The 26,686-nt window shown below is 40.7% G+C and overlaps 1 protein-coding gene across 1 annotated transcript in view; it reads left to right on the forward strand.

Annotated features, from left to right (window-relative positions):
- Acbd6 (acyl-CoA binding domain containing 6) overlaps window positions 1–26,686 on the forward strand; it is a 142,057-nt gene that overhangs the window by 22,758 nt on the left and 92,613 nt on the right. Inside the window, exon 4 of the mRNA XM_021161212.2 lies at window positions 22,461–22,543. Within this exon, the coding sequence (XP_021016871.1) occupies window positions 22,461–22,543 (83 nt within the window). The remainder of the gene's footprint in view (window positions 1–22,460; window positions 22,544–26,686) is intronic.

Raw genomic sequence — 26,686 nt, forward strand, 5'->3', positions numbered from 1 at the left:
GTGTGCATATGCATGTGCATAGATGTGAGCGTGTTTAATCTTCCCTGTTTTTACCACTTGCTACACATCATTCCATATTCGCTATTACAGAGATGGGAGTTGGATATAATTGTAAAGAAATAAGGCATATAAAAGCCTGTAGCAGCAAAGTTGTACCTCTGTTACTAATGCTGCATTCTAATTCCTCTCTGACCACTACTTAAAAGTTTTAAAACTGTTTTGAAATTTTCTTTAAGTGTTTCAGTTCTTAACGTTTGGGAGTCTTTAAACGTGGTATAGAAATCTATTATAAATCTATTCGGGGAAGATTTGAGGTGAATTCCTTTCCTGTACCTGTCTCCTGTCAGATTTGGCTCAACATTTTATATCCTGAGAGACTGAATACTTTAAATGTCTAATGTTTATACCCAACTAGTTAAATCATTTTTATTACTTTTAATCTTGGGGGTTTTTTTTTGTACATTTAAAAAAAATATTCAGTGAGCATTTCTCTTGTATGTGTTTTATCTGTTGAACTTTGTGTTGTTGTTTCTCTCGTATTCTGCTGGATTTCTTTACTTCAGTTTGTCTGGGTTTTTTTTTTTTGTTGTTTTGTTTTTAAGATTTATTTATTTATTTTATGCATATGAGTACACTATTGCTCTCTTTAGACACACCAGAAGAGGGCATCAGATCCCATTACAGATGGTTGTAAGCCACCATGTGGTTGCTGGGAATTGAACTCAGGACCTCTGGACGAGCAGTCAGTGCTCTTAACCACTGAGCCAACTCTCCTAACCTTGTCTGTTTTTTAAATATATTTTTATTTGTGATGTAAAATTGAGGGTAGCTATGTTAAACTTACCTTTGGGAATTAATTCATTTAAGATTTATTGAGCCTCTTCAGGCTGTATTAGTATAAACTAATGCTGGAATCCCCTTGAAATCTTACAATAATGATGTAAGATATAGTTATGATATATAGTTACTCATAACTATATATCATCTTCTGAATTTTTGTTTTGTTTCATTTTTGTTTTTACTTTTTTAGAGACAGGATCTCACTATGTAGCTCTGGCTGTCTTGGAGATCATGATATAGACCAGGCAGGCCTCAAACTCACAGATCCACCTCCTACCTCCAACGTGAAAGGACTAAAGAAAGGCATTTGCCTTTATCACTGGCTATCTTCTAAAAATGTTAAAGAATTTATGTGCTTTCTAATGTGATTTTCCCAGTAAACTCGAGATTCCAAATTACTCAGTTTTTAGTGTCTTCTACCATTTCTGCTGATTAGTGTAGAATCAACAAATCATACCACACCTACATTGTCATTGTCTTATGACTTTAAATCATACCACACCTACATTGTCATTGTCTTATGACTTTAAATCTGATTAGGTTTTATGATTCTTTTGGAGGTTAATATCCTCCCTCTCCCTCTCCCTCCCCCCCCCCATTGTTTGTAGTGGTTTCCATGGAGAATTTAAAGTGAGGAAATTTCTCTCTGGACCAACACCTGACCTCTTCTGCTTGATCAGGGCTTTGGTTCATGTTGACAGGGTGCGTCAGCCTAGCATGTCCCAGCCATGAAGCTGTTGTCTCTGCTTCCCTCTGTCTGTCAGGAATGCTATGCTCCTTTTTCTCTGTAGTCTAGTTTTCCACCTAGTGTCACTGATGCACACACACACACACCTTTGAATAGTGAAATGATGAGAGCATTAACATTTGGTCCCAGATGATGCCTGCAGAGCATCCCGTAAAGGATGGTGATACCATCTAAGGTGGACAACAGTGTCGTGGAGTTTCGTGGGTCAACACCTGCTCTGTGAGTTTAAATTGCAGCATGTCAGAAATGACCATGTCAGTAGATGCATAGCTTTAGTAACTGGAAATGTAAATGTTTGAGTTTACAGATGTGTACACATACATGTGTGAGAGAGGTGTTTGTGAGGAAATACACTGGTACAAACCTCTGAGAGTCAGAAACCTGTGTCTAGAACAATTTGTTGTTATCAACAACACTTGCTTGGATAGTATCTGAAGTCTTTTTATTTGCTATCCTGTGTCCAGTGGAAGAGTCAAGTGCCGGTTTTCTTCTGTCTTTAAGTTGACCAAGTTACTTGAAATATCAACCACAGAGGGAACAGAACATAGATACAGGTTGCCAGTTTCTACTTGTTTAATTAATAAGTTCTGAACTTGTAACAAGTTCTGAAATTTGGAGACTGTAGACTGTACTTCTGTTCAGACAACACTTTTTTTTCCTGAGACTTGGTTATACTGTATAGCCCATGTTGGCCTTGAACCCACGATCCTCCTGCTTCCACCTCCCAGGTCACAGGGCTGCAGATGTGCACCACAACACTCAGCTTCAAATAGTTCTTTTAAGAAATTGATTTAGTTTACAGTTAAGTATTTTTATCCAGTTTGACATAGTGGTATTTGGTTTAAATACCATTTAGTCATATCTTGTAAAACAAAATCAATTCAAGTGCATGTATTCTTTTAAATATACTTTATAGTGTGATAAAATCTGGATTAGCTCTTGTTTGTATGAAAAAAATGAGAAAAAAGAGTGCTAGTTTCTTTAGGCCTTTAAAAAATAAACTTGAGTGTCTTGTTAGTGACGTAACTACAGATGCATGCGAGCCTTGAGTGTCTTGTTAGTGACGTAACTACAGATGCGTGCGAGCCTTGAGTGTCTTGTTAGTGACGTAACTACAGATGCATGCGAGCCTTGGGATCTTCCAGGCATTTGAGGTGTGTGTGTGTGTGTGTGTGTGTGCATACCTAAGCTTACGTGTGTGCTCTTTTACAGATCTCCCTCATTTCATGCAGAGCCTGTTAAATAGCTCACATCATTACTATTCTAAGTCATGCCTCTGCCGTCAAACATTTGAAAAGTGATTGACTTTTTCCCATAGCTTCATAATTTATAAGAAAACATAAAATGAAAAGACTAGGCCAAGATGATTTTGGTACATGTTTATAATCTTAATCCAGTGGCGCTTACAGATGGAATCTGTTTAGGACAGAGCAGCCGCTGACTGACTCATCAGCTGGAACTTGATATGTTAACTTCTTTTTAGGTTTCAGTTGTGGGATTTTTTTTTCTTACTTAATTTGTAGGGGTTGGGTGTCTTTGATTTTATGTCTGTTGAGAAATTTATGGTCAAGTACTTTATTTATGACATTATAGTCTGAGCTTAGGCAATTGATTGAAATACAATATAGGGAAATTTAGTATGCATTTTTAAAAGCTCAAATTGGGAAAGTGAGCCAATATGGATTTGCTTTAGAGCAAGAGGGAAAAAGCATAATAGGTTAATTTCTTTATATTTCTGTTGCTGTTTATTGCTAAAGTCTGGCTTCCAGTATTGACACATTTGCTATTGGAGGTTAGCTGTGCATTGTCAGGTTGTAAAGTTGAGATAAGAGATTATAACTTACCAAAATTAGATATATAGAAAACAGTCTATAAACTGTAGGTACAATTCAAATATAGAGTAGAGACAAAATTTTATTAATAAATAAGCGAGATTCAGTGCTACTGTTGCCAGGACATTAGTCATACTGTAGTACTCAGTGGGTCCTTTTAAGTAAATGACCAAGGTGAAATTACAGAAAAAATATTGAAAGGCAAAACTATTATCTTTCCTTTCTGTGGCTGCTCAGTAGCAAACTTTGATTCTTACAAAATCTAAGTCATATTTCTTTAGAATTTGGAAAATAGTTTTTCTCCAGAGTGATTAGATCAGTTGAGTGAATTAGATTTTATTAACCAAGTTGATAATAAATGCATTTCTTGTTTTTTCAATATTGTTGCAGACTTAGGTTTAAAATAGTGTCAGAACATTGTTTTTAGATACACTGTATAGTGTCCTTTTTCTGGGACAATGCAATTCTATTTCACAGTGCATATGGACTGAGACTTTCTGGTATTTGACATAATGCTTAATTTTAAGTATTTATTTGTATTTTAAATTATGAGGAGTGGTGGTATGTGCATGTGAGTTGAAGTGCCATGGAGACTAGAGGTGGAAGACTCTTCTGGAGATGAAGTTCCAGGTGATTGGGGAGCACCAGATATGGGTATTGCTAACTGAGGTCATAGCAGTGTATACTCCTAACCACTGAACCATCTCTCCAGTCCCCAGTGTTTGAGAATAAAAACATTACTACTTTATAGTTCTGCAGTTCAAGCTTTAATATGTTGGTTAGACTTTTACTTCAGAGAATGGCCAAGACAGAATGGGAAGAATAAGGTGAGTAGACAGCGGTGGGTCTGATCCAGAAATTGAATCTAAAAGAACAGTCCAGGGCTGGAGAGGTGGCTCAGTGGTTAAGAGCACTTCCAAAGGTCCTGAGTTCAATTCCCAGCAACTACATAGTGGCTCACAACCATCTGTAATGGGATCTGATGCCCTCTTCTGGTGTGTCTGAAGACAGCTACATTGTACTCATATACATAAAATAAATCTTAAAAAAAAAAAAAAAAAGAAACAGTCAGGTTTGTTCTTGAAAAGGGAAAAAACAATAGAAAAAAAAAGAGATGATGTTGTTACAGATACAGGGTAGTATAAATACATGTAGTCTGAATTTCCCAGTGCCCATCCGAGTATAGACACAAGCTTTTGTGTTGCTCAAGGTGGTTGTCTGTGGTCAGAATCGTATGTGATAAAAGAAGCTTGACACAGTCACTAAGCAGTCCTCGTGGAGTGGCTCCTGGAAGTCCTGGCAAGCAGGTGATGTTCTGTTTAACAGCGAAGCAGCATTCTATCCGAAGTCGCCGACCTTAGGGCGACTGTGTGAGTGCAGTTTCCTTACATGCTAATGTGTTCCTGACCTTGCAAGATTCGATTCTAGAACCTGGGGATAAGTTAGTTGTCACGTCTTTGCCACGTCTTCTTTTGCTACATCTAAGGGCAAAACAACTGTCCTTATGGTGTGGGATTCGAGCTGACAGGTCGCCTTAAATGTCCGAGTTATAGGCAGCCTTAAGTAATTTTAGGAAGTAGGACAGAACTGAGTGTGGCAGGTTCTTGCCATTCATTGTCTTGTCTGTGAGAGGAACGGAGGAGAAAGCACACCTGCAGTTTATAAGCAACAGCAACAAGAGGTGAACAAAGCAGTGCTTGCTGCTTCTCTCTGCCAGATTGCATTAGAAAGCTGCTGGCAGAGCAAGTAGTAGAAGGGCCGGGCAGGACCTGCTAGGACACACTTCTTTCTACCTCTTTAACCTGCCTGCACTCACCTTGGTGTGAGGGCTGGCTTCCCAGGACTGCCTGTGACTCACACCTTCAGTCTCAGAAGACAAGGACTGGGCATTCTGAGACCGAAGCCTTCAGTGACTACCAAGAAGGAGTAGGTGAGCTTCAGGGGCACACTTGACCGAGGAGAGGCAAAAGGCCTCCTGCTGCAGTTGCAGGTTATGATGGTGCGCAGTCTGAATGGAGACAGCCTGTGAGGCCTTGGTCAGTGGAGTGGCTCTGTCAGCAGAACTCGTGTTTGTCTCTCTTCTTTGAGGCCTCATTTTCTTTCCTTCTCATCATTCATATACTGAGATTTTACATCCCAAGAATTGCTCATTTTGGAAACTTTGCCTCAGGTTCTGTTCCCTAGGGAATCCTGGGCAGAAGCTAATGGTTAACTTTTGAAACCAAATAACAATATCTGCAGGTTCTAGAAGGGATGTAGATGGGCATGCATTACCAAAACATTAAAGGCAATCAACAGGGAAATGGTCACACAGCAGCATATTGTTCAGAGGGATACTCAGGGAGAAGAAGTTTCGTACAGGAGGTTGACTGTGCATGGGGTATTGAGACAAAAGGCAGGTCTGTCTGTCTTCTAATCTGCTGTCATCTTGGAAATTAAGCCTTTAAACCTATGAAGTGTGTGTTCAAGCGTGGGCACTGGCAGGTATTTATAGGAATGGTGTGGATCTGGGAGAAAGAATGGAAGAGGAGTTTTTGTTTTTGTTGTTGTACTTTTTACCCCATATACTTGCTGTAGATTAAAATTTTCACAATAAGGCAATGGAAAAATAGTTTATATAAATACTAGAGGTAGTGAGATACTTATTTAAAATGAAGAACAAATGTTTAAGAAACAACATACTAGAGTGCTTATACTTGATCTTAGCAAAAGGCCAAGAAGCCATGCTGCTAAGGCACATAGTTTTCCAGTTTTAAAAGTGTGTGTGTGTGTGTGTGTGTGTGTGTGTGTGAGAGAGAGAGAGAGAGAGAGAGAGAGAGAGAGAGAGAGAGAGAGAGAGAGAATGAGAATGTCTGTATGTAAAATAGCAGGATTGCATTGGGTAGAAACATTATTTTCTTCCCAAAGTGGAAATACCTTTTATTTTTTCTGACTTTTACTTTTGTATGTGCCAGTATTGAACTGAGACCTTGCTCATCCTGAGCATGCCCTGTACCACTGAGATATAACTCACCTCCCACTCCATCATACACGTTTTAAAGAAAAGTAGGTGAAAATAGACTTGTTTTTGTTTTGTTTTTAAATTATCACCGTTTTTAAAAAATATTATCAACATTTTTATGTTCCAATTTTGAAGTTTTCAAATTCACATGCACAGAGAGCTGGAATTTTGATTTTTCTCCATATGTGTGGTTTCTAATGCTTGCATGGTGTTCTGTTGTCAGGGCAAGCCCTAACTGTAGTCTTTGTTATTTAGCTGCTTTCTCTCTCCCTTTCCCCCTCTTTCTCTTTATTTTTTCCCTGTATATGTAATGCTGCAATAAACATCTTTCTACTTATATTTTTGCACACTTATCTAATTATTTCTTTGGGATGAATTCCTAGCAGTCAGTGGCCAAATTTTATAGTTTCGGTTATTGATTGATGGCTTAGACTCATCAAGTAATGCATTATTTGTCTAGGAAGAAATACAGGCTCGTGTTTTCTATTAGTCATTTGTGACTTTTCATTAGTGGTTAATAATTATTGACTACTCACAATGGGTACTGAGAACACTGTGAACACGGCACCAGATTACTAGGTCAGAGCTTTGCTCTGCTTGGATCTGAGCAGGCTGGAGCAGAGCTGGTTCATAGCAAAGGATGGAAATGCCTTATGAGGATACTCCTCTATAGGATTTAGAAAGAAAAGGACGAAATTCAGTCTTAAAACTACATTGCGTATATCTTCTTTTACATAATATTTTATCTGCTTGCATTATAATTGACTATTTACATGTTACTCATCTCCTTTAGAATTTAAGCTCCACAAGAAAACATATTTGCCTGGGTTATGACTATGTTCCCAGTTAGCAGGCAGCAAGCATCTGTTGAGTTATTTACTAAATGGGCAAGTGCATATATCCAAGGAACTATGCATCTGTTCCCAGTGTTGTTTGTAGAAGCATGGCTACCGAGCTTTTGGGCAGATGTTATGATGTTGCTAAAAATAGCGTCTTTGAACTGCATAAAGGAACCCCATATTCTTTATTTAATTAAATTGCATCATTTTGTATGTTCATACCATTTCATAAAGCAAGAAGGTGAACCGTCACTCTGCTTCCACATTATGCAGCCTAATTATAAACACAGGGTCAGACCTCTGTACTGCGAGGCAGCCGTTCAATAAATCAGTATTACAAATGATATGCCCCAAAGGAGTATTTACTGGTTACTTTAGCCAACTTATAAATGAGTAGCTTAAGACCACAAGTAATTAGATGGGGCCAGGAGTAAAGAATACCTATAAAATGGATGGCAAGGTTTTCCCTAGTTTTTGAGGCTTGTTACTTCTTTTTTGCTGATTTGTGTTCTAAATTATCATTGATATGAGTGTTCCGATTTTTCCTTTTACTAGTAAAACGTAAATAATTTTGATTACAAGCACTAAGGAACAAATGGCTCATTGAGGAGCAGGGAGCTTTCTGGGCTAGTAAGGAATTGTTCTTAGGCTTTGATGCTCATATCCAGTCAGTGAGACTCTATCTGTACAGTTACTTGTCATTGTACAGTTTCTTATCATTCATTGTGTGTGCACATACATGCTCACGTTCATGAATGCACATGTGGAGTTCAGAGGTCAGCTTCTGAGTGTTCTCTCATTCCACATGGGGGGTTGGGGGGACTAAACTTACACTGTCAGGCTTGGCAGCAGCTACTGAGCAACCTTGCTGGACCTGACAAACTATTAATTAGAGGTCAGTTTTATGCAGACTTATTATAATTGTTTTTATAATAAAGTTTTAAAATTTTTAATATTCTAGTAATCGATTCTTAATTTCTTTTTTAACAAGTCAAGAATACTAGCAGGGATTGATACAGTGTTAAGCTCTTGTTGAACAAACATTATGAACAAACTGCCAGATTACTTGTCAAATATTTTAAATACCTATCAAATATTTTTATATGAATATGATCATAAATAACCCCAAGATATCCCTCTCAAATACACTATATCTATATTCCAGTTTTATGTTCCTTTGTTACTGCTTTGATTGTAATTAGAATAAATACAAGTCTGCTGTTTTGAATCACACCTTCATCTTCAAATTGTGCCTTAACTAAACACACACCATTTTTTCTAGCTGTCGAGAAACCCAACTGCTAGAATCTAAGTCTGACATTACCGGATATCCTTAAGCTCCATGCCAGATGGTGGACTCCCTTTGTCAGCAAGGCTTTCTCTACCTGGGAGATCCTGGACCCTACACCCACTACCTGAGGAATGTCATGTAGCCCTTAGGGAAATTACAGGTCCAACTCCTTTCTCCCAATAAGAAACCTGATCAGCAAGCATCTGAGATTCCTGAGTGCCTCCCCGTGCTAATGAGGCATCTCAGGACCTTAGCCTTCAGCCAATGACCTTTGTGCACCCTGGATATTCCTACCCCTTTCTCCCAAACTATATAGCCCTTGGTTCACCCTGAATAAAGTTGATCTGTCTCCCCGAAGCTGATCCCAGAGATAAGTCTGTTATTTTTGCAGTACTCATGGCCATTCATATACTCTGAGACCCTGTCAATCAACTCTGCTCCCTTCGTCTTCATGGGCTGGTGGCCTTCTCCTTGGGGAGAAGGGAGGACCACTCTAGCTTTAAGTGTTTTGATTTTCTTCTCTTTGTGAAATTTGGTAGTGTTGTATAGATACATGTAGATTGTGTAATATATAAAAGAACTCCAAATAAGGGTTTATTTTGTAAGAGTTGATGGAATAAATAACACGTTTATTTTGAGTTTTCTTCTCTGTGACACTTGAGGAACTTGGCAGTGTCTATATTTTGGCAGCTAAGCTGCCAGACTCCTCCGTGTGTGATGTTTAAGCCAGTGACTGGAGCATGTGAGGACACTCACTGGGAACCGGTGTGTCCTAGCCGGCAGAGTTCTGCCCATTGCCACATCACCAGGGCACCATTAGTTGCTGGAGAGTTGTGAGTCCCAGCTTATTTGAGCACATCTTCTTAGCTGCTGCGGGTGAATGTTCCGTCTCTGCTTTTATGAGCTGCTGTTCTGTGAGGATTCTATGCCCCAGTATAGGGGAATGTCAGGGCCAGGAAGCGGGAGTGGGTGGATTGGTGAATGGGGTGGGGGTGGGGGGATATAGGGTTTTCAGAGGGGAAACGAGGAAAGGGGATAACATTTGAAATGTAAATAAAATATCTAATTAAAAAAAGAAGAAGAAGAAAACAGAAACTAGGCTTTCCTCTTAGGTAGAGACCAGGGCTGTCAGCTTAGTAGCATGTGTTAGGACTGCCAGATACGCAGGACTCACCTTGAATAGGAACCATATATAGACTACTCAGACATGGCCCCTCTCTACTTGCTAAGGGACTGCCTTCACTAGGTGGTGCACTCCTTTGGAGGTTCAGGTCTTTCAGGAATCCATTTTCAAGTGGAGCAGTGCTTTCTTCCGGGTCTATTTTGGTTGCTGAATTGCTATAGTGTGCTGGCCTTCCTGGGGAGTCAGGCCACATATGCATGCTTAGAGTATTCTCTTCCTGTTACTGTTTTTATTTCTTCTCCCTTCCTGATGCTAATTTTTTTTCCTCTTCTCCTCCCGGCCCTGCTCGCTCCAGCCTGCTCTGACCCTGCTCCTGATGCTAGATTTTTAATTTACTTTTGTTTGTTATTGAGGATTTCAGACAATATATTTGGATCATATTCTTTTCCCTCCCCCAGATGTTCTTCCTTCCCCAGTTCCTACCCATCTCACTTTGTGTTCTTTCTCTAGCAAAACAAACAAAAAAGGGACAAAAACCAAACCAACCAAACAAACAAACAAAAAAACAACAGAAAGCACAAAGCACAAAAAAACATGGAGTCCTATTTAAGGTTTTTTTTAAAAATGTGTGTATGTGCATGTGTGTGTCTGTATACATGGGTGTTGGGTCTCCTCAGATCCTCATGAGCCACAGTGTGGGTACTAGGAATCAAGCCCAAGCCCTCTGGAAGAGCAGCCTGTGTTGTTTTTTTAATGTATAATTTATTTTCATTTTATGTATGTTGGTGATTTGACTTCATATATGTCTGTGTGAGGGTGTCTGGGGAAAACAGGAGTTACAGACAGTTGTGAGCTGCCATGTGGGTGCTGGGTACTGAACCTGGGTCCTCTGGAAGAGAGACCACCAAGCCACCTCTCCAGCCCCTATTTAAAAGTTTTATATTGACTATTATTGTTGGTCTCACTGAAGATCAACATTTAGTCACATTCTCTCTGTGATTTTTTTCTGGTATTTTTAATTAATTAGAAGTAGAAATACCTTTTATAATCATGTATTAGTTGTACCTATTTCCTGCTTTGTCAAGTCTCTCAGCAAAGGATGCTTTGTGTTTGCTGCGCTTACAGCTGGCTCATGCACACCTTTCATGTGTTTCCTTAGGGTGAGGTTCCTGCAGCCCAAGTGATGTTTCCTGCGGATGTTCTTCTTGGTAGTAACAAAACATGGCAGAGCAGTCTCTGTATGCTCATCAACGACTTTAATCTTCAAACTTGCATGTAATTGCTGCTGTCGAGTGCAGTTACTGCCTGCCCAAGTTTCCTTCCTTGGGGCCAGCTCTGCCATGCTTTGATAAAGACTTATAAATTAAGGGTTTCTGAAACTTTTTGAAGGTTTAGAACCTGTCTGCTTCGAAAAATTGAAGCTATAAAATTACATTCTTTTAAATATTTTATAAAACTGACATGAATAACTCTGACAGTAATAAGAATAACAAAGATTTGAAGGTTTGCTGATTATAATTATATTTCTGAATTAATTATGAATACATTCCCTTTATTGGTCACAGTTCAATACATGTAATTCCAAGTTCATGTCACTTCTCTTCTTCAAATATCTATGTATGTAAGTCCTGTATAATGTAGAATTAATTCAGTTCCGCGAGTTTAGTGATAGGGCAGGGGTCTTAGCTGAGTGGTGCCAGGTTAAAGATTACCTGTTACAGTCAGGCCTTCTCTGCCCCAGATCTGGACAATGAATTATAGTTCTATCTTGGCTAGCAGCACTGTAAGACTTCCTCTGTCAGTAGCTGATTCTGTAATTGTATGAACATCAGAGTGTATTTACACAAACTAAGAGAGCTCTGATGATTCTAGGCAATGCAGTCTTGTCTTGTGCTCTTTCTCCGCATGCCTGTCTTCTATGTAAGTGGATATTTTCAGCTATAATTTTCTGAACACATGTTTTTATTTTCTTTACTTCCCAGGGTTATCAAAGAAAGATGTGATGAGCTTCTAGGTCAGTTAAGGAATAAATTGTCTCTAGTAATCTAAGCCATCCTGAACTCATTGTGTGTGTTTGTGAAGTCCAAATGACAATCTCCAGTGTTGTTCCTTGGGAGCCTTCCACCTTCTTCGAGACAGAGTCTCTTACTGCCCTGGAGCTGTATAAGTAGGTGAGGCTAGAAAGCCCCAAGGATCCCCTATTCCCAACCTCCCCAGTGCTAGGATAAGTGTATGCACCAGACTTGGCTTTCTATGTGAGTTTTGATGAATAAACTCAAATTATCATGCTTGCTTGACAAATACCTTACTGTTTGAGCTCTCTTCCCTTTATAGCTGCATGATATTCTCTTGTATGGATGTAATACATTTTGTTCACTGTTGCTGGACTGTTGGGTTATTTCCACTATTTTAAGTTAAGTATTTATTTGTATGTGAGCATGCGTGAGTGTGAGTTTTTATGCCCCACATGCATGTAGGAGCCCATGGAGGTCAGAAGAGGGCATTTGGGTCTAGAGTTACAGGTAGTTGTGAACCTCCATGTGGGTGCTAGGAACCAAACCCTGCTCCTTGAAGAGCAGGAAGCACTCTTAATGGTGAGCCGTCTCTTCAGCTCAACAGGGCTTCTTTTGAATCACGCTGTTGGGAGCATTTTGTGTGCAACTTCACATAGGATATAAACTTAGGACTGGAGTTGCTCGATCAGAATTTGAGCATAAGTATAAACACAGTAAATCCTAAATATCAAAAATTTGAAAGACAAGACCCTAAAAGGTCATAGTCCCAAAAGATTAAAATCCTGAGTGTTGGAACCCTGACAACCAAGATTATTGAAGTTGTAGTTCCCATTTGAAAGAGAATGCCACCAAAGAAGATAAAAGCTAGTCAGGGACATGGCTCATACCCTAATCTCAGTGCTTGGGAAGCTGAGGAGGAGAATCACTGAGTTCAAGATCATCCTGGACTACTACAAAGTGACTTCCAGGCTAGCCTGGGCTACAGAGTGAGGTCCTTTAAGGCAGAAGCTGGGTTTCTGGGTAAGGGACTGGTGTCCCGACAGTGTGCCGTGCTTGCCTTTGAGACTGCCCCTCTTCGAGGACAAGTGGACAAGCCAGTACTCTTCTAACCCAAACTCTGCTGATATTTGATTGTCATGGAGATAGTTTCTATTTAACCACCAGTCTAACCTCGAAAGGCCCGTGCATACTTACTTTGTCTACTTTATGGTATTTCCAAAACTGTCTCGGTGTCTGTTTTGTTATGTTCTTAAATCAAGTTATACAACTCATGCCCTTGTGTACACTGAAAATTTAGAACTCATCCTCTCATTTATATATTAATGGGACTTTATAGTCATTGATTTGGAGACTTGGACCTTGCAGAAGAAAATGGGTTTCAATTGAATCCCCAAACCATAATGATATATTTGAGATAGGGTGTGACGGAGGCTTCTTCTGAAGGTGCATTTAAGATTGCTACCAATAACATTCCATTTGACCCAGTACATCTGATGGAAATTTTTGATGGATTGGACAAATAATCTGGCAATGACTATTTTAAAATGCACCATTTATCTGCATTGGAATGCCATTGAGCTCATGAAATTCCAGAAGTACTTAATAAATTAAAGTCACATTTGTCTGAAGAACCCATTCAGCTGCTGATTGGTTTGAAAATAATTACATGCATAGCAGGATAAGAAGACCCCATCATGTCACTGCTTGATCAACGGCACTGTTCCCGTCAACCTTGAGGAGTGCTTGTGAGCACCTGTAAACTATATTTCTTCATAGCCAGTGTAACACGAGTGTGGCCCAGATGAGAAGGTAGGAACAGCTAGTAGGGAATGACCATGTCTCAGATCCTAGAAGACTTGGAAAAGAGCAGCAGCATGTAGAACATGACTAAGTACATCCTCAGAGGACAGAGTGACAGCACAATTAGTAACTGTGGTAGACAGCCAGTTCTACCTGGATTACCCTCCATTCACACGCCCCAGTCATTTGTTTTAGTTTTTTGGTTTGATTTTAGTGCCTCACCCCTCTTAAGTGGTTAGCATTATTTTATAATTTGCTAAGTTTTATATTTTATCTCCACATCATTTCTAGTACTAGAAGTATAAATTATATAGCGATTTAGAGAGTTCTAGTTCATTTTATGCCTTTTGTTGCAAAATAGACTTGACAAAAAAGTGTTTTCACGTACATTGAACTCGTGTGTAAGAATTGTGCAGGTGCATAAAGAAATCAGAATTTTCTCAGAAGAGGTGTCCTTTTGTACATTTGGATTTGTGCAACATAAAATTTCTTACTGCCTTGGCCCTTTGGATGATTTATTTGCAGTAGTAATTCATTGTAAATTTTGATTCGTCTCAGTAAAACAATTATGTTTCCAATTTTATTTAGTTGGGATTCATGTGTGCTTGTGTGCATGTGTGTGTGTGTGTGTGTACATGTATGTATATGTATGCATGTTTGCCATGTGTGTTCAGGTACCCAGTAAGGCCAGAAGAGGGTATCAGATCCTCTGGAGCTGGAGTTATAGGCAGTGGGTACTAGAAAGCAAACTCTGGCTCTTTTATCTTGCTTGGTTTTTTATTTATTCACTTTACATCCCAATACCAGCGTCCCCTCTCCTCCTAGTATCCCTACACATAGCTTTTCCCCCATTTTCACCTCCCTTTCTCCTCTGAAAAGGGGGGTCCCCCAGTAACACATAGCATGCGCGTGTGCACAAACACACACACACACACACACCCCAAGTCACTGTAGGACTAGGCGCATCTTCTGCCACTGAGGGCAGACAAGGTGGTCCAGTTGGGGGAATGGGATCCACTGGCAGGCAATAGATTCAGGGACAGCCCCTCTCCAGTTGTTGAGGGACGTTCATGAAGTCCAAGCTGCATATCTACTACCTATGTGCCTAGGTACAGCCCATACTTGCTCTTTGGTTGGTGGTTCAGTCTTTGGGGCCCCCAAGGGTACAGGTTAGTTGACTCTGTTGTTCTTCCTGTTGAGTTCCTATGCTTTTTGGGTTCCTCAGTCCTTCCCCAACTCTTCCAGAAGACTCCTCGAGCTCCAGCTATCATGTGGCTGTGGGTCTCTGTATCTGGTTCCATTGACTTCTGGGTGGAACCTCTCAGAGGACAGCTATGTTAGGTTCCTGTTTGCAAGCCTAAGAACAAACTCTGGTTCTTTACAAGAGCAGTATCTGTTTTAGCTACTAAGCCATCTCCTCAGTTGTCTTTCTCCCCCATAGGCTATATTAGATGACAGCACACTGTTACCAATCACAAAGTAAGCTAAAGTAAAGTAAAGTAAAATAAAATAAAATAAAATAAAATAAAATGTTCTTTGAAAAGATTAGTAAAATTCTAAAAAGAAGGGGAAAAGATTTTGAAGGCACGAAGAAGTTATGGAGTGTAACTGAGGCTGGCACTGTGTGACAGGGACCCAGAGTCCCTGAAAAGAGTCTGGGAAAGGCTATTGGTAAAATTGAAGCCTAAGTTTCAGGTGAAGGCCCAGGATTGAAAGGGTCATAGAGAGAAGTTGGAGCTCGATGCCCTGTTTTGGGTCCCTGATTAGAGCCCAGGAGAGGCTATTGGTAAAAGTGCAGGCTACTTGAAACAGGAAGACACCAGTGTTTTGCGATGGCAGTACCATGGACAGTAACCAAGACTGGCAGCTGCTGTGGAGTGGAGCTGGTCTGAGCCTGTGAGTTTAGAGCCGGTAGTTCCAGAAGTCTGACACTCACGCTGAGTCTGTGTTGTTGACCTTTGGTCCTGCTTTGGTTTGATTGTGCGTGTGTCCTGGTTCTTCCTTCTTGGAATAAGAAAGAATTTAACTTTTAAAAACAGGAAGCTACACTTATGAGATCTTGGATATTTTAGAAAGGCTTTAGAATTTTAGAGAGATTTTGGATATTTTAGAGAAACTTTGAACCTTGAAAGAGATTTTTAGGTGTTTTACATTTTAAAGGGACTGAACTTTTAAAAGTGTTTGATGTTTTAGAGGCTGTGGGACTTAAGGTTTGGAATATGTTTTATATTGATACTGATATTAGTATGATATAGTGGGACAATAAGAAGGGAGAGGCTATGGCTTAACAGTGATGTGTTTGTGTGTCAAGTTGACAAGAGACCAGTTGTGCTAGCCAGTTTGATGTCAACTTGACATTGGTTAAAGTCACTTGGGAGAGGAACTCTCAGTTGAGAAATGTCCCCATCAGATGGGACTGATGCAGTTTTTAGGTTAATGATTGATGTAGGAGGACCCAGGCCATTGTGGAGTCTCCACCCCTGGGCAGATGGTCCTGACGTGTTTAAGAGAAGAGGAGCAGCCAGAAAGCAGCTCCTCCATGGCTTCTGCATCAGCTTCTGCCTCCAGGTTTCTGCCTTGTTTGAGTTTCTGTCCTGACTTCCCTGCCTGATAAACTACAAGCTGTAAAATGAAATAAACCATTTTCTCCCCAAGTGGCTTTGAGTCGTGGTGTTTTATCAGCAATATAAACCATAACTAAGATACTCTAACTAATAACTCCAGTCAGACAGATTATATGGCAGAAATGTATGAATTCCTCCAAAATACAGTTTACCCAAACTGACAGATGAGGAGTTAGGAATTCAGAGTAGTGATGTATCTTTTGAAGAAATTAAATCTTTACAGAGCTTACTACAGGAGCTGAGGATGTTCCTTAGTGATAGAGGCTTGACAGTGTGGCCAACCGAGGGATGGATCCCAGTACCGTCCATTGACGCCCTCTCCTGACCAGAACACTAACCACAAAATTATACAAAGCATGAGGTTAAATTGTCTTCTGGAATGTTTTTCAAAATGTTAACAGAAGAAATAATGCCTGTCTTTCTCCTCTGTAGGATGGGACATTTCCTGTTTCTCTTTGTTTTGCTACAAGCTGGCCTCAGACTCACAGTAGCCCTGCCTTGACCTTCCCAGTGCTAATGCTACCACAGCACGTTCATGTGGTGCTGGGGACAGAACTCATGATGTCTGCTAGGCAAGCACTTGACTGACTAAATGACTCCTTCAGCCCAGAAGAGTGCACATTCTCACTGACCAGATTGTCACTGTACAGTGATGGTACAGAAGGGCTTGCAGATGAGTCTAGCCTATAATAGAAGTAGTATAAGCTCTGGCTGTCAGAGTCCTTTGGGCTGAAAGCCACTCTTCCACTTACTATGTCATATAGCCTACGTCACCTCTCTTCAGCTTTCCAACCTGTCAAACCTAAGAGACAGAAATCCAACTTTCTAACATTTTTGAAACCTGACTGTAACTGATGGTAGATCATACTGCTTTCTTTCTTCACATTGTAGACAGTAGTGACACTTGTTGTCACTGCTGCCCGTGTTAAATGTGATACGGTGCCAGTGCAGCTCTATATTCTTGTTCCGAGGCTGATCTGGGATAATGTAAGTTTCTGGAAGACAGTTACCAGATGCTCGTCTTCTTTTCTTGTTCTCCATTTTCCAGAAGAGTTTGCATAAGGCTGGCATTATTTTTCCTCTATCATTTGAAAGACTAGATTGTTGTCCTGTTTTGAGAAGTTTACTGATAATATGTTAGAAGAATCACAAGTTTAGCACCATTAGGAACCTCTCAGTTGGATCATTTCTCTCCAATACAAACAACTTGCACCTGTGCTTCTGAGATGCTGGCAGCAACGGCAGGATCGTGACTGTAGACTTTATTACATCAGCTAACATACATGATCCCTTTTTTGTGCTGGATGTTCTTCTATCTAAATAGACCTATCTTTAATCCCCCCAAAATCATATGACCTAGGTAAATATTTCCTGCTTTACAAACGAGGAATTAATTTGCACAAAGTTCCATGTTTGAGCTGTAAACAAGTTAAGCACACCAACAGGAAAGAGTCCCCAAAGGGAACCATGTGGAGATACGAAACCACCTCCTGTGTTATCAGTGTGAGGATTTTCGTAATAAGTATTTTTCAAATAGAAGAGATTGTGTCTTACTGATTTTATTTTGACCCAACACTGTCCTGGAGCAAAGATGAAGTGGCAAAGGCTCATCTAGCTGGTTGCCCTTTCCTCTCATGAAGGAACATCTGATGCCTTACATAACATAGCTTGGGATGCTGTCAGGACGAGCACATTGTCTCATATTGGCTGCCAAGTCAGTCTTTCCCTTTAACTGCTAATGCAACCTAAAAATAACTTCATGGATTTTGAGTAGAGCAAAATAATATAAACCTCTAGGCTCAAAAAAAAGGAATTACATTTATTTATTTATATGTTGGTGGGGGTATTTATGCCGAGGTGCTCCATTGGAAGTCAGAGGACAGTTTGCAGAAGACTCTTGCTCCACCATGCGTGTTTAGAATTGATTGTGGGACCTTTGCCCCTCAGTATGAAAGCAAGAGGCAAGGTGAGCCCAAGGGTGCCGGGGTCTCTTTCCTGGCAGCCGATACTGAAGACAGGCTCAGTGGTCCACTCTTCCTTGTTGTGAGGGGAAGAGAAAGCCAGACACTACCTCAAAGTCTCCCTGATTTGAGCTAGAGTTTGAAAGGGCAAACACTGGAGAGGACATTAAGCCTAGAGTTCCAGAGGTCTGTGAATGGATCCCTTAGGCTAAGTACTAACCTGTGCATGAGTGAAAGGCAAATGACAATCCAGGAAAAGAAACCCCAGAAAACAGTAGGGAGCCATTTCCCCAGAGCTGATACCGTCCTAATAGTGTTTTGTTTCTCACCAGTGAGTGAGCTTCTGAATGAGTCTCGAAGGGTCAGACTGATTTCGGGTAGCTTTATTAACTTGTGCCAAAACATTGCCCACCATAATGAAAATGGCGTAACAAGATCTGGAAAACAGGAATATAAAGTCTATAATGTGTGGCTTATAATAGAAGTCTTTAAAGCAAGCAAGGAAAAAAAAGATAGTAAATACCCAGGAGAATGAAAAGATAATAAAAGCAGATGTAGAAGCGATAGTGTCTGAGTAAGGGTTTCATTGCTGTGAAGAGAATCATGACCACAGCACCTCTCATAAAGGAAAGCATTTAATTGGGGCTGGCTTAGAGTTCAGAGGTTTAGTCCACAGTCGCCATTACTGGAAACATGGCTGCAATCAGGGAAGGCAGAGGTAACTGGCAGCAGGAAGAAAGAGTGAGCCACTGAGCCTGCCTTGAGCATCTAAAACCTCAAAGCTGCCCTCCAGACATACTTCTTCCAACAGTGGACCCAAGGTGCTGCTGCTGAGCCCGTGGGGGCTATTGTCATCACAGATAGAGATGACGAAACACCAAAGATATTAAAATACCACCTGTAAACGTGTTATTACACATTGTTCTATGTTTCACATATGCAAGTTCTCAGAGTAGAAGAAAACATGAGCATCGTGCAAAGCCATGTGGAGGCCACATAAAGACCCAGATGGACACTCGGAGAAAAAAAAGGAAAAAACAAAAACAAAAAACAAAAACAAAAAACCAAGATGGTAAACACCTGGGCAGCACAGTCCTGATCCACGGTGAAAAATAAACAGCAGATTAGAGCTGGTGTAAGGGGAGAGCAGTGGACGGCAAGATGTAGAGAGTGGCACTTCAAATGAGGCAGGCATAAAAGAGTAAGAGGACGGGGGAAAAAGCCATTCATATCATGCTGCTCAGGACACTGAGCATCATAGGTCAGTTAGTAACAACGCTGGTCTCTGTCTCCAAGGTGTGAGTGGCATTACCCTGTAGGGAGAAAAGCAGTCACCTCATGATGAAAATCACCTCCCGAGCTCGCAGGTCTAGAAGCTCAGTGAGCACCATGCAAGGAAAGTTAGCAAATTGTACCAATCAACACCATCCTCAAAACCATTGAAAGAGAAAAATCTTGGAAGCAGCCAGACTGCAAACATGGCCCAGAGACACAAAGGTGGCAAGAATGGTTACCAGCATCTTGCCAAAGTGAAGGACACCAGCTTACAGTGTTGTTGAATTACTTTATTCTTCGCTAGTGCAGTCTGGTTTCTATCTTTGTTTTTGAGACCTGATTCTCTGTCTTCCATTTAATCTGCCCTGCGTGTAAGGCTTTTCCTGAATGTTCTAGTTGGACTACAGAGCTTTTCAGTTCCATCTACATTTCTGCTTGAGTTCCCTTCACTGTCTCTATCTCTACCGAGTTTGGTTTTCAGATCCCCATGCCTTTTTCATCTCATTCAGCCTTCCGTTTTCATCCTCTGAAGCATTCCTCGGGCATGTCTTCCCTTTCTATTCGCCTAGCTCTTTCTTTCTGTCTTTAACTTCCTTTAATTCTTTGATGGAGTTCAAAAGTGTGGATACTTCGTTCCTTCTTAGAAGGGGGAAGAAACTATCCATGAAGGAGCTACAGAGACAAAGTTCGGAGCTGAGACTGAAGGAAGGACCATCCAGAGACTGCCCCACCCAGGGCTCCATCCCATAAACAATCACCAAACCCAGACACTATTGCATATGCCAAAAAGATTTTGCTGACAGGACCCTGATATAGCTGTCTCCAAGAGGCTATGCCAGTGCCTGGCAAATACAGAAGTGAATGCTCACAGTCATCCTTTGGATGGAACACAGGGTTCCCAATGAAGGAGCTAGAGAAAGTATCCAAGGTGCTGAAGGGGTCTGCAACCCTATAGGAGGAACAACAATATGAACTAACCAGTACCCCCCAGAGCAGTGTGTCTCTAGCTGCATATGTAGCAGAGGATGGCCTAGTTGGCCATCAATAGGAGGAGAGGCCCTTGGTCTTTCGAAGATTCTATGCCTCAGTACAGGGGAATGCCAGGGCCAGGAAGTGGGAGTGAGTGGGTTGGGGAGCAGGGGGAAGGGAAGGGGATAGGGGATTTTCAGAGAGGAAACTAGGAAAGGGGATAGCATTTGAAATGTAAATGAAAAAAAACTAATAAAAAAAAAAACCAGATACACTAAATTAAAAAAAAAAAAAAGATGTGTGCCTTGGGATTCAGGTGATTCTCATTGGAGAAGTTAGACCTGGTGGACTTGGAGGGGATGTAGTGTTTTGATTGTCATATTGTTTGTGGTTTTACAGTGAGACCTAGATGTGATTTTTTTGTTGTTGTTGTTGGTTTTGTGTCTCAGATGAACATCATGAATTTCACACAGTGTTTTGTTCCAAGCCTGGATGTTTAGAAGATACAGGCAGGCTTCCCAACTGGGCCCAAACTGGGCTGGAGCACTGGGGTGGAGTCCATCTGAGTACTGGGACAGGTGTAAGGAAGCTTAGGGGTAAGGGATGGACTCACCCGGCTGTGCCACAGCACAGGGTGTGACGTGACAATGGGGTTGGGGCTTGCAGAGTGAAAGTATTTATAAGATGATTGTGGACATTATAAAAAAAAAAAAAAAAACTCAGACACCACATCTCTGCGGTAAAGATGGACACTTTCCATTATGATCAGCAAGGAGGCTGGTGGCATGTATCACCAATGCTGTGCAATACTGAACTGTAAATCCTAGCCAACAACAGGAAAAATACTTAGTAAGTCACTTCTAAATTGGAAAGGCAGCAGTACGGACTCTCTGTATTCAGGGGTAACTTGATCTTAAAGACATCAAAAGGTGACTGCTTTTTTGTTTATTTATTGGTGCTGGGTTTTTGGGGGTGGGGTGGGGTGAGCTGTAACACCTTAGGAGGTGGGCCACTGGGACACACCTTTGGGGATTCTAACTCAGCCTTGCTTCCGTTCTGTCCTGGTCTGTACGCAGTGCACTGAGCTTGGCCCCCTGGCAGATATTTTGTCACTGGGTGTGAAGGGTGATTCATAGATTGTGCCAAAGAAAATATACACACAACACATAAGTGAGTGAAAAGAGCCTAATATCAAGGAAACTGGATCCACGATTATGAAAGGGGCTGAGGTTCAGCAAGGCCACCAGTGCATGGATGGATTAAAAGCAGTTGACCAGGGCTGGTGAGATGGCTCATCGATTAAGAGCATTGATTGCTCTTCCGAAGATCCTGAGTTTGAATCCCAGCAACCACAAGGTGGCTCACAACCATCCGTAACGAGATCTGATGTCCTCTTCTGGAGTGTCTGAAGACAGCTACAGTGCACTTACATATAATAAATAAATAAATAAATTGGTCACCTTTTGATGTCATTATTTAAGATCAAGTTACCCCTGAATACAGAGAGTTGGTACTGCTGCCTTTCCAATTTAGAAGTGACTTACTATGTATTTTTCCTGTTGTTGGCTAGGATTTACAGTTCAGTGTTGCACAGCATTGGTGATACATGCCACCAGCCTTCTTGCTGATCATGCATGTATGCCTGATGCCCACAGAGGCCAGAACAGGGTGTTGGATCCCCTAGCACTAGAGTTACTGTCAGATGTGAGCCACCACATAGGTTCTGGGAACTAAGCCTAGGCCCTCTGGAAGAGCACTAAATGTTCTGAATTTCTGAGTCATCTCTCCAGCTCTCAGTTTGCGTTTCTTCAATGCCGTGTATGTTCCAACTCTATCCGATCAATGGGGCAGAGATTTAAAATATAAGAGGAATAAGTAAAGTGAATTCTTTCTTTGTACTTGTTCTTGTATAAAGAAAAGCACTCTCATATTATGGCAGCTATAATCTCAGCACTCAGGAGGCTGAAGCAGGAGCATGGCCATGAGTTTGATTTTATTAATCACCTTAAAATTATTACTAGCATGAAGAATTGTTTTGAGAGTAAAATTTTAGTGTTCCTTAGCAAACTGTTGTTTTATACATTTTCAGTACCTATTGCATTAGTCCGTGTGTCTTTTTCCATCTTGTCTTTTCTTCCACAGGTATCAGAGAAGAAGGGAAAAGATGGCAGTAGTGGTTTCGGTGGTCCGGTTGTTAGTTCTCTATATCATGAAGAAACAATCAGGTAATCTCTTTTCTGATTTTTGACGAAGTATAGGTACAACATGCATGCAGTGCATGTTATGTGTGCACATAGTATCTATATATATGTATTTTAATCTGGTAATATATAACCTAAAACATCCTTTCTTCCTCTTTCCCCTTCTTGCCTTTGTTTGTTTTTTGTTCGTTCTTTCTTCCTCCTCTTCCTTTCCCCCTCTTCCTCTTCCTCTTTCTCTTCCTCCTCCTCCTCTTCTTCTTCTTCTTCTTTCTTTCTCTCTCTCTCTCTCTCTCTCTCTCTCTCTCTCTCTCTCTCTCTCTCTCTCTCTCTCTCTCTCTTTTTGAGGCAGGGTTTATCTATGTAGCCCTGGCTGTCTTGAAACTCAGTATGTAGAAGAGGCTGGCCTTAAACTCAGAGATCCTTCTGCCTCTCCTTTCTATTTGCTGGCATTAAAGGTGTGTGCCCACACCACTGGCTTATTCATTCTTTTACCTGGATTCTGGGAATATACTATTTAACAGCTCTATTAGTTTCTGTGCTGTGTAAAAATGTTGTAAACCTTTTTCTTCAACACCACGTAAGTCAGGAAAGGAATCCTGTGCTACTTTATGGAGTCAAGGAGTAAGTCTTTAAGATTGTTACTTTACAGACTAAAAGGGAGAATGTTTAATGCCTTTATTCTTTTAGTTAACCAAACATTGCCTTAACTCCCTCTTCAACATCAAATGTTTCAAATGGAAAACTTGGCCTCCCCAAAATTTACTGAAGGGAGTTATCTGTCTTCTTAAAATGAAGAGGGGATTGTACCAAAAAGAGAAACTATGAAGTTTAACCGTATCAGTCACTTATCTATGGTAATGATCTTTATTTGTGTGGTAATTTATGCCAGGGCCCCCAGAATGAAAGCATTTTCTAAAATGGCTTGCTGATTATAGTCTCTTTTAGTGTATTGGTGATGTGAATGATCAGTAACTTGGCAGAGCAAAATCAGATCAAATATCTTCCAGTGAGGTGAGGTAGCACTCTGGGAAGAGTGTTCCTGACGTAGATTTAAGCTGATCTGAACGGGTTGATATTGCGGGGCCTTTGGGGGGTCCTGCTTATGGGCTAATTACAAGGACACAGAAACCTCTGTGTAGTACAGAGCTCTTGGCCTGTTTGCCGGGGCAGTCTGTCGGCTACCCCACCTCAGTTAACCTGCATCTCTCCCTGTGGCTGTCTCTGCTCTACCTCCCTACCCTTCTTCCCTTCTCCCCTCACCCACTTCCTGAAGTAGGGGCTCTTAGCTCAAATCTGATGGCACAGAATAATATTGCTTGTTTTTGTAAAGTAGAATTTTTTTTTTTCTGTGTGTTGCGGGGAGGGGGGGTGTTGAGACAGGGTTTCTTTGTGTACCCCTGGCTGTCTTGAAACTCACTCTGTAGACCAGGCTGGCCTCAAACTCAGAAATCTGCCTGCCTCTGCCTCCTGAGAGCTAGGATTAATGGTGTGTACCGCCACACCCAATTATAAAGGAGAAATTTTAATTCACCTCACCACATTTTTATGTATCTGTTGTGAGACAAAACATGGATATTTGTCTCTAGCTTTTTCACTTTTTAATAGTGTTTTCTTCGTGCTTTTTGTTGTTCTTGTTCATCTTTTGAGACAGGGTCTCTCTATTATGTAGCTCCTGCTGTCTAAAACCCACTGTGTAGAGCAGGCTGGCCTCAGACTCAGAGATCCCAGGTGCTGGGGATAAGGTGTGCAGCACCTCCATGACAAGCTATGCTTAGTAGCACTTTTGTTTCTTTGTTGCTTTGTTAGTTTTCTTAAGACAGGGTCTCCTTTGGTCCAGTTCAGCCTGAATGCACTATGTAGCAGAGGATGGCCTTGAACTCATCCTCCTGACTTTCTTGCCTCCGTCTCCCGAGTGCTGGGATCATAGGTATATGCCACATTTGCTTTTTCTTAGTACTTTTGGCATTTTCATATATGTATAATAAAATGCTACTGAGCCAAATGTGAACTTTTGCTATATAGGTAAACCTGGTTAGACTTGGCCTTAGTTCATTAATAATTTTTTCCTGCACTGAAGTGTTGGATTATTACAGTGGGGTACCAGGTGTACACTTTTAGAATTTTTTTCATAAGTGTTAAAATGTGGTTCAACAATGAACACACATTATTTTCTGAGATTTATGCCACAGGTATTGGATATGGTACTATATGGTGCTATATGGTATTGGATATGGTACTATATGGTACTATATGGTATTGGATATGGTACTATATGGTACTATATGGTATTGGATATGGTACTATATGAAGGTATTGGATATGGTACTATCACCTTTCTAAGACAAATTGTGCTTTAACTGATGTTATTTACAAATTCTCATCAGAATTGTGTTCAACTGATATGAAAGCAGATTAAATGTAGAGTTGGAGAAGTATCAAATAATAGATGGGTGAAAGGAAAGTCTCCTTTTGCATAATTGTTTTTTTAGGAGATAAAGTATTTTACAGATTATTTTGAGTATGTTGTCAAGTTCAGGAAAGTCAGCACGAGTTTGCATAGCTCAGGATCCATTGCTCTGGCCTTCCTGCTAAAGTGTTACAGCTGAGCCAAGGGCCAGATTGGGTTTGTTTGTTGGTTTGCCCTTTTGTTTCAAATTTTTGTTTCTGCCATATAGGAGAGAGTATCCCAGAGGCCAAACAGGAGCATCTAGTTCTGAAGTTAGTTAATTGTTCAAATAGAAAGGCTATAGCAAGGTTTCAATTAAGTTTATACAACTATGGAGCCAGATGGAACCTGAGCAACTTACTCATCTGTAGGATGGGATGATGGTGTCTGTTTCCTGTGGCATTTGTGTGGAATGTACTGAGGCACACAAGCGCCCTAGAACAATACCTGGCAGAATATGCATCTCCATAAAGCTGTAAACTTTTATCAACACTGCTACTCAGCACAGAGGGCACCACAAGAGACCAAGTGCTGAAAGTCGGAACCAAAAATTACAGGTCATTCTGCTTACACAGCAGTGCAAACTGCATTTGCAAGAGATTATGGGAAACTAGGAAGGGAAAGCCAATCTGTTAGATTTGGAACATGTGTAATAATCTTATCATTCAGTTAGCTGCTGTTCTGAGATGGGCTGTATTTCATTCATACTCCCACGTGCAGGGGGGTACTGTAATAAGCACAGGGCTCTGCACATGGTGCAGTCACCAGAACGCCTTCAATGTGCAGTGAACAGCTGCTTGTGTTTGCTCTAGAAGTCAACATATACATTGAAAAATTAGGGCAAGAATTAAAAACAGAAAAAAAGGAAAGGTATACTGCTTAGCCTATCCTGCAATAAGATTTGGTCTTCTCTGTTATATTTTATAGTTTGATGCCTCATAATCTGTTAGAATTGTAATTCCTCTTACTCAGGCAGGCATCTGGACCTTCCGTAAGCAAGACCAGTCTAGTATACAACTGAAATGATTGATGGGCTCTGGAATTGATTAGTTGTTCTGTGAGACAAATGAAGTGTTTTGGCAGAAAATACCAGAGGTCATTGCTGTGGTCAAATAAAAAAGCATGTAGAATTTCAAAGAGATGCTTGCATTGTTGACTTACAAAGTTTCCATTTTAAAGCAGTAATAACATTTTGAGACTATTTTGAAAAATAACTTGTCATTAGTTGCTAGTTGCTCTCTAATATTGATTATAAAGTGGAAGAATTTAAGTAAAAACTAGGATGAAAATGACTGCTTTGTGTTTTGCTTTCTTGGTTAAAATATAAACTGGACTGAAAGCATAGGAGCTTGGCACCGATGCAGGAACTACTGTGGAGGTTTTGGGAGCGATATGTGAGTGGATAACCGGCAGCAGCATGACAGAGTTTTGTTGCCGTTTGTAAGATCTGTTGGTATAAAATTCTACTTAGGATTTTATTCAAAGCCTTATGTTGTTTTATACCAACCTGGTTTTTGCAGGTCTGTTTAAGGACTGACATTGTTAAACATATCTTATGTTTTAAAGATGGAGTACTTGGGTCCTAATGCTTTCATTAGGCTAAGTCATTATGAGACACCACTGTCGCAGTGACAGCACTGTTCTTAGCGCTAAGAGCATCTGTTTGGCTGGTTAGTGTAATCCTTCCTATTTCACTGTTGCCTGTGATCAACACTGTGTTA

The sequence above is a fragment of the Mus caroli genome, unplaced genomic scaffold, assembly GCF_978045245.1.
Source record: "Mus caroli unplaced genomic scaffold, Mus_caroli_1 scaffold_1, whole genome shotgun sequence".
NCBI lineage: Eukaryota > Metazoa > Chordata > Mammalia > Rodentia > Muridae > Mus > Mus caroli.